General features: G+C 42.0%; 1 protein-coding gene across 3 annotated transcripts; it reads left to right on the top strand.

Annotated features, from left to right (window-relative positions):
- On the top strand, positions 1-6,290 carry RMI1 (RecQ mediated genome instability 1). 3 transcript variants are annotated; one of them, XR_001873373.1, is made up of 3 exons: positions 1-109; positions 2,328-5,115; positions 5,455-6,290. XR_001873373.1 is itself a non-coding variant. In XM_017806157.1 (2 exons), exon 2 carries the CDS (start codon positions 2,354-2,356, stop codon positions 4,235-4,237), a length of 1,884 nt encoding a protein of 627 aa, XP_017661646.1. In that variant the 5' UTR covers positions 1-109; positions 2,328-2,353; the 3' UTR covers positions 4,238-6,290. The 3 variants fall into 3 exon arrangements, 2 of the variants coding, with proteins under 2 accessions (XP_017661646.1, XP_017661647.1); XM_017806157.1 differs by having other exon boundaries at positions 2,328-6,290; XM_017806158.1 differs by lacking the exon at positions 1-109 and adding an exon at positions 2,146-2,205 and having other exon boundaries at positions 2,328-6,290.
- The last annotated feature ends 1,613 nt before the right edge of the window (positions 6,291-7,903 follow it).

The raw sequence follows: 7,903 nt of genomic DNA on the forward strand, positions 1-7,903 counted from the left end.
GCGCCGGCGACAGCGAAACTCTCGCGATGATTGGATGCCCTCCTCCCATTGGCTGTCAGTGCGCGCGGCGTTTGTGTGGCGCGCAGGCGTCCAGGGGGCCCCGGGAACGGTGAGTTGGGGGCTCTGCGCCGGGGGCTGTGGGGGGCGACCCCGCCACCTCCTCCCGCCTCTGCTCCTCTCCCTCCCTCCCTCCGTCACCTGCTGAAAGCTTGTGCAAAAAACCAACCAAACCTGGTGCTCCTTAAATATTCTTAAGATACTGCTTGTTTTCTGTGTGGTCTGCTGAGCTCCTCGATCGCCCTTTCTAAGAGATTGAACATGATCCAGGCACAGTTAGGCAGCCTTATATCTTTTTAATGTTTGTATCAGTGATCTGGATGCAGGAGTTAAATGCACTGCAGGTGCGCTGTTGATACCAAATTGGAAGACCCTGTTGACTCTTTCGAGGGACAAGAGCTTTGCAGAGGCATCTGCGTAGATTGGAGCACTGGGCAATTGTCAATGGCACTAAATTCAACAAGAACAAATACCAGATTCTGCCCCTGGGATGGAGTACCGCTGGACACAAGTATAAACTGGGAGAGGAGTATCTGGAGAGCAGCCACTACACCCTACAGAGGGATCTGGGGGTGCTGGTGGGCAGCAGCTCCGTGTGAGTCAGCAGTGTGCCCGGGCAGCCAGGAGGGCAAACCCCATCCTGGGGTGCATCAGGCACAGCATCAGCAGCTGCCAAAAGCGGATCATCCTGCTGTACTCAGCCGTGGTGTGGCCTCACCCTGAGTCCTGTGTGCAGCGCTGGGCCCCACAGTTTGAGAAGGACGTGAAGGTCCTTGAATGGTCCACAGGAGGGCACAGGGTTGTGTAGTTTGGAGAGAAGGGGCTGAAAGGTGACCTCATTGCTCTGTACAGCTTCCTGAGGAGGGATGTGGAGAGGGAGATGCTGGTCTTTTCCTGGGAATCGGTGACAGGACACCTGGGAATGTTTCAAACATCAGGGGAGGTTCAGACTTGATAGTAGGCATAATTTCTTTACCAAGGGCAAAGAAGTTGGTGAAAGGTCCAGAGAGTAAATCATGCAAGAAGCGGCTGAGGGAGCAGGGCTGGAGAAAAGGAGGCCAAGGGGAGACCTTATTGCTCTCCGCAACTACCTGAAAGGAGGTTGTAGCAAGGTGGGGATCAGTCTCTTTGAGGACACAGCCTCAAGCTGTACCAAGGGAGGTTCAGGTTGGACATCAGGAAGAATTTTTTCACTGTAAGGGTATTTAAACACTGGAACAGGCTGCCCAGGGAGGTGATGGCATCACCATCCCTAGGAGTGTTCAAGAAATGACTGGATGTGGCACTTAGTACTGTGATCTAGTTGACGTGATGGTGTTCGGTCAAGGGTAAGACATAACGATCTTGGAGGTCTTTTCCAACCTGAATGATTCTATGACTGCAAGAGGGTTCTCAAATATAGGAACAGGCTTCCTGGAGAGGTAGCTGATGCCCCAAACCTATCAGTGTTTAAGATGCATGTGGACAACAGCCTTAATAATGTGTTTTAACTTTTGATCAGCCCTGAATTGATCAGGTCATTGGACTAGATGATTGTTCTAAGTCCCTTCCAACTGAAATACTTCTGTTTGTTCTTAGCTACTTCCTGAACTAACATAAAGCTAGAGCTTATTAGCCACTTATGTCTCTAATATGATAGTTGCCAAGACTTGGTAGTGTTGCAGCCAAACCCTGGATGGAATCTCTGGATAACAATGCTTCAAGCTAGCTTTCTGTTGTAGGGTAAAAGCTTTCATCCAGTTGCAGACTGAAAGTCACCCCTCTATACAAGTGCTAATAAACCCCAGCTTGGTTCTGTAGTGTCTCTAACTTCTGTTCATAACAGTGCTGGTGAAGTGGGAGAATAACATCTCAGGTCAATTTCTAAAGTAAACTGAGTGTTAACAGCAACACCCACAGAGTTGAAGCAGTAAGAAATACAGAATATATATTAAACAACTTACTTTCTTTTGGTTTGGGTTTTTTATCCACTTTCCATCCCCAAGAAATCAATTTCAGTTGTATGTTTCTAATTAAATCAACAGAAAAGAAGTCACTAAGCACGGTTGCTTATATAAATCTCCGTCCTTCCCTGATATTTTGTACACACTTCCAGCTAATTGCGCATAATTTTTAAGCTGATTGAAGTATTAAATATTGGAAATGCATGTAAGTTTTAGTGTCTGTAGAATGTTTTTAATTTAAAATTTCTATATAACATGAGCATGAGACTTGTCATAATTTCAGCTTTTGTCAGAAGAGTAAATATGTCTTTTTGGATTCCGTTTTAGGGAATTCACTATTACTATAAAAGAAAATGTCTACATCTAACATTGCAGCAAGAGTGGAAACCTGGCTTTCGTCCACATGGCATATTAAAGTTCCTTTGACATGGCTGGAAGCATGTATTAATTGGATCCAGGAGGAAAATAGTGGTAGTAATTTAAGTCAAGCTCAGATTAACAAGCAAGTATTTGAGCAATGGCTTCTTACCGATCTAAGAGACTTGGAATATCCCATTTTGCCTGACTGCATCTTGAATGCTCCCAAAGGAGAGTTGTCAGGCTTCTACTCCATACAGATTGATTCACTGGTTGATGTTAGCCAGCCAGCATATTCTCAGTTGCAGAAGCTAAGAGGGAAAAGCACCGTAAATGAAGAAGTAACAGCCAGTACTCAGGCATTTCAGAAGCCCTGGGAAGCAAAGCCTACTCGAATGCTGATGCTACAACTAACTGATGGAATACATCAAATTCAGGGCATGGAGTATCAACCAGTGCCTGTCCTGTGCAGTAATCTTCCTCCTGGAACAAAAATCACTGTACAGGGTAATACTGCATATCGTCTTGGAGTCCTTCTGCTTAAACCAGAAAATGTGAAACTGTTGGGGGGTGAAGTGGATGCTCTTCTTGAGGATTATTCTCAGGAAAGAGTCCTTGCTAGATTAATTGGAGAAACTGAAAACTGTAATTCTGTTGGACAAGCTGGTCGTGAACAGATTTTTTCCAGGCCTGTGGATGAATCAGAACAATCTCTTGGCCCTTCAGATGAAGAGCTTTTAGCCGGTCTTGATGAAAATAATGAATTTACTTTAAACAATGGAACATCTTTAGAAAGTGGATATTGCAGCAAAAGCAACAATTTTAGTACAGCCTCAGGTTCACTGACTGTACACAATGAAAATGTTTTGATAGAGAAATCTGGAAACCCTTTTCCTCATTCAGTTGAACAAGTTTCACCTCCCATAGAATATGCTGATGGCTTTTTAAATGACTTTCCTTTAGAAGATGACTTTCTTCTGGAAGAAGAGATGCAAATAGAGCTGGATGAAGTGACACCAGTGGTCATGAACAGAAACACAGGTTTAATTACTGAAAGACTTCCACATACACCTAGAAGATCATGCAATTTGTCTTTAAATGGCATATGTGAAAAAAGTGATGTGAATGAAAGAGATAAACCTATGGAAGCTATCAGCAAGGAAAAGAATTTTGGAAAAACAATATGTGATGAAGGTGGAAATAGCATGAATAGCTTTTTGCAGCTCAGAAGCGTACATCAGACCTGCAGTTCTTCAGATTTTTCTTTGGAAAATCCTCCTGAAGAAGGGCAGAATGATACAGACTTAGATGAAAGGAGATGTAAATCCCAGCAGACTTCCGACCGCAGTGTGTTAAATGGTGATCCTGTATTTTTCTCAAAAACAGATCCAGAAGCAGTTCAGCAGAAGCATGATTCACAGACCTTTCCTTGCAGAGCAGTAGAGCCACATTTAGATTTGAATTCTTCACCTTTCACATATATTTCTCTTCTCCTTGCAAAAAAACCAGAAACTGTTACAATTCTGAAAGTTAAGTGTTTTATTGTTACTCTCACTGGAAACCTCACAAACAGCAATGGGTCCTGGGGTATAAAGGCAAAAATTTCTGATGGTTCTGCTTATCTTGAAGTAGATTTTGCTGATGATATTCTAACAAGCTTGATTGGCTTTTCGGTGGCTGAAATGAATAGGCTGAAAAAGGATCCAGCTTTACGTCTAAAGCTTAGGGGTGGTTTAAAGAAATGTCAAAAACAACTGATAGACCTCTGTTGTTTGATGACTATTGAGTTTGATCCATTTGAGTCTAAAAGTACTGTGTTAGTCCTCCAGGATGCTGATACAAGGCATCTAGAACAATTGAAGAAACGTTTGAATAAATAACACGTGTAAACTTGCAGACTGTGTATTAGGAAGCATTTAAGTTACATTTCCCCTGGGGGACTATTGGAAGTTAAATTTTAAAGTTAAATGGTGTGTCTTTTATCAGGAATTATAATGGAAAACTGAGAGGAGATGACTTGTCAGAGCAAAACCAACAGTTTGTTTCTTATGATGATAATATTGAAATAAACTTTCGAATATTTCTGTCTTGATTTAAAACACTCATGCATCATTTTCATTCTACAAAATCCCATGTGTTCTGGACTGGTAATCCAGAGTGCCAAAATTTGTCAGGAAACATATAACAACAAAAAAAAGTCTCATTATTATACTTTTTCAAGTACTTACCTGATTTTTAAAAGGAAGATGTAGGAGACTCTCAGTCTTTTCTTGGAGGAAATCAGTTGAGTAAATTTAAATAAAGAATTATTGTTTAAATACATTCCCTTCTGACTCTGCCAATCCGAAAACTCAAATATATATTCAATGTGCAAGAATCTGGAGTGTAGAGCAATGAAAGATTTTCTCCTAAATATTCAGGTGTGGAGGGAAAAAAACCCCAATTTTATGCGAACATGAGATTAAAAGACCTGTATATTTTTAAAAATAAATAAAAAGAAGTATTTTAAAATATTTTATTAACAAAATTATTATAACATATGGTGATTCAATTTTTTGTCATGTTAGTGTTAATAATTACTAATAGTTTTGAACCTGCAGGCAAACTTATTCATTAACACTTCTGATTACTCATCAACCTTTTCACAGAGTAGTCAAATACTGCAAACCTGTTGTATAGTGTATTTAATGTTGGTCTTAATTTTGATTCCTCTTTTTTTTTACTTTCTGTTTTTAAAAATGTATACAAATATATTAAGGTTATTGTGGGGTGAAGTCACAGCCCCACAAATGAAGTTTGAAGGGTTTGGAGTGTTGCAGAGTGTTAGGCCATTTCCCATGAGAGCAGTGGAGCTATTAGATAGTTCCCATGGACACAGCCTTGAGCTGTGTGGCTGAGCTCAGGTGCCGCATTCCTGGATGTTGTTGTAAGAATATGTTTGTGTTGTGTATGGGAAAGTAGAGGTGGGAGAACTGAATAAAAAAGCTGTCTGCTGCGCTGAGCAGGCAGACATCCCTTTGTCTCACCATCCTCGTGTGTGTTGTGTGTCTTCTTCCCCCCTTGGACCAGGACCCCTTCGACAGATACCCAGCGACAGGTTTTCACTTAAACTGTGGTGGAAGCTGTCCAGTCACTTCAAAAGAAAAATATACATCTTGATGAGTCTATAGAGTATCAGAAACTATTTGATTAGGGTTTATGTTCTTTTTACTGGCCGCCCTTTTCTCCTCTCTTGTTTGTTTTTTGTCTGTTTGTTTTTGTTTGGTTGTTTTTGAGTTTTGTTTGTGCTTTTTGTTTTGGTTTTTTTGTTTGTTTTTTGTCCTTTGGTTGGTTGAGTTGGGCTAGGTTGTTTTCCTGTGAAATTAGAAGAATTAAAATTCTGGCAGGGATAACAGGATAAATGAGAGGAGCAGTCTGCACAGTGTTGATGTGCTGGCAAAGAATGTAAAATTGGTGGCCATTTTTTCAATTGGCCTGTCAGTATTTTTCTTCAGAGCCGTTTCTTTCTCTGAACAATGTCTGTTAGACCATTGAGAATTGCTGTAAGAGACCGTCAGTATTCCCTTACTACTCCATCCCAAAACTGAGAAGCACCTTCGAGACTGTAGGAAGTGTCCCAGGGATGCAAGGGGTGCATCATGGGAGTTGGAGTTCCTAGACAGCCTACTGTTGGAGAAGATGAGACTGAGTGGCAAAGATATGAAGCATGGAGAAAGATTTATAATCCATAAATGGACATTTTTATACCGGACTGGACATTCTTATACCGGATATGACATTCCCTGGATTTGACAGCTTTACCCCAGTTTCCCCGGTTTATTGTTATATTGTTATGTGGTTGTGTATACCCCCAGTTGTTGTTTTAAAATCCTACCCACCATATTGTCTCCTTCCTCCCCTCACAGTTTTCCCGCCTTAACCCTGTTTTCCCGCTCCTCTGCCTGCCATTGGCTGATGTTTGGTGCAGTGCAGAGGCAGCTACCATTGGCCCATTTCCCCAGCTACACCCAAACTCCTCCCCTCCTTTCCCAGTTACCCAATTACCTTCATCCCTGAGTTGCCAATCTTATGCTCCTCCCTAGCCCAGACTCCACCCCTGGACCTATCCTATAAAAGTTACTGTTTCCCTAATAAAGACTGGCATTACTTCCCGAGACTTGTACTGTGTCAGGACCCTGATTTGCAGTGCCTGATCCTATTCCTTTTCCCGCGGGTCGTGGCAGCCTACAGAGGCAGATGGGCAGTGTGTGCTGTCATTGGTCAGGCGGTCACATGTCCTCCTCAGGGGTTATATGGGGGACTTTGAAATAAACAGATTTGGCTGCTTGCCACCTACCTGCCCAGTCAAGTCTCTTTATATTATATTAATATACCTACAGAGACTTCAAGGAAAATGAGGTAATTTGCTAAGTAAGGTGAAAATGGAGGGAGGTGAAGGAGAGGGAATCTTGANCCGCATCCTAACCACTAGACCACCAGGGGGCCCCCTAAGTCAGTGTATTTATATTTATATATATCTACATTGTGCAAATCTGCAACCTTGCTTATCAGAATCCCTTTTGCACATTAAAAGCCAAATTTATTCTTACTTGACAGCCTTTGCTAATTCAATTCCTGTTCTTCAAATAGGACATCATAGCCTATTTTTTACCGTTCTTTGGTTTTCCTGGAATAAGTAATGAGCTGTGAATGGTTTGGAGAAGTCATATTCCTTTGAAGAGTTACTTAGCTCATTTAATCTAAATCATCAGTAAATACTGTGTCTGTAGTGGGATTATCAGCATACACAGCTGATACACAGTATACACAGGCAGACCAAAACTATTGACCATTTTTCAAAATGCTAATTATTTTAAAGGGGCCTCTGGTGGTCTAGTGGTTAGGGTGCAGGACTCTCACCGCTGCGACCCAGGTTCGATTCCCGGACCCCCGGGCAGATGGAGCTCGTCAGCCCTGTAAGGCAATCCATCTAAGAGAAGGTCACTCTAAACAAACCTACGTCCTGAGACCCTCACTGCCACTGTCCAAGCTTGCTCGGCCCCGGCAGATGAACCTCAGGATTAAAGGGTGGGGCTCAGTTCAGTGCACGCTGTGTCTCATCTAAAAAATCCACTGCGCAGGCTCGAAGGGTTAATGACCTTTCCCAAATCTTCGCTCGGGAAGACTGGCCATTACTATATACATTTTAGAAACACGTAAATTCCTGTGTTGCCGCCCTTCTTCTCCTCAACTTTCCCTCCCCACTCGGAAGAGAACCTGATCAAATTATAACACAGTGAATCACCTTTGGGTGTGTTTTCTGAGATTTTTGGGAATCTCAGATCATTTAGAACCATAACAGCAAAAGCTTTTGTCTGCGTGGAACCTACATTGCTAGATCTTTAGTTATTTTCAGAAAAAATCACTTAGTTAGTAGGAAACTGACCAAGCTTCATTTCTGACTGTAAACATTTTGTATAGTTTTATGGGACTATTTCTCCTACAATGAGTTGGGAAACTTCCTTCAAAGTTTTTGCCTTGCCATGTAAAAGGATAGGAGTCCTTAA

This window comes from Lepidothrix coronata, unplaced genomic scaffold (genome assembly GCF_001604755.1).
Source record: "Lepidothrix coronata isolate B3197 unplaced genomic scaffold, Lepidothrix_coronata-1.0 Scaffold14, whole genome shotgun sequence".
Classification (NCBI taxonomy): Eukaryota; Metazoa; Chordata; class Aves; order Passeriformes; family Pipridae; genus Lepidothrix; species Lepidothrix coronata.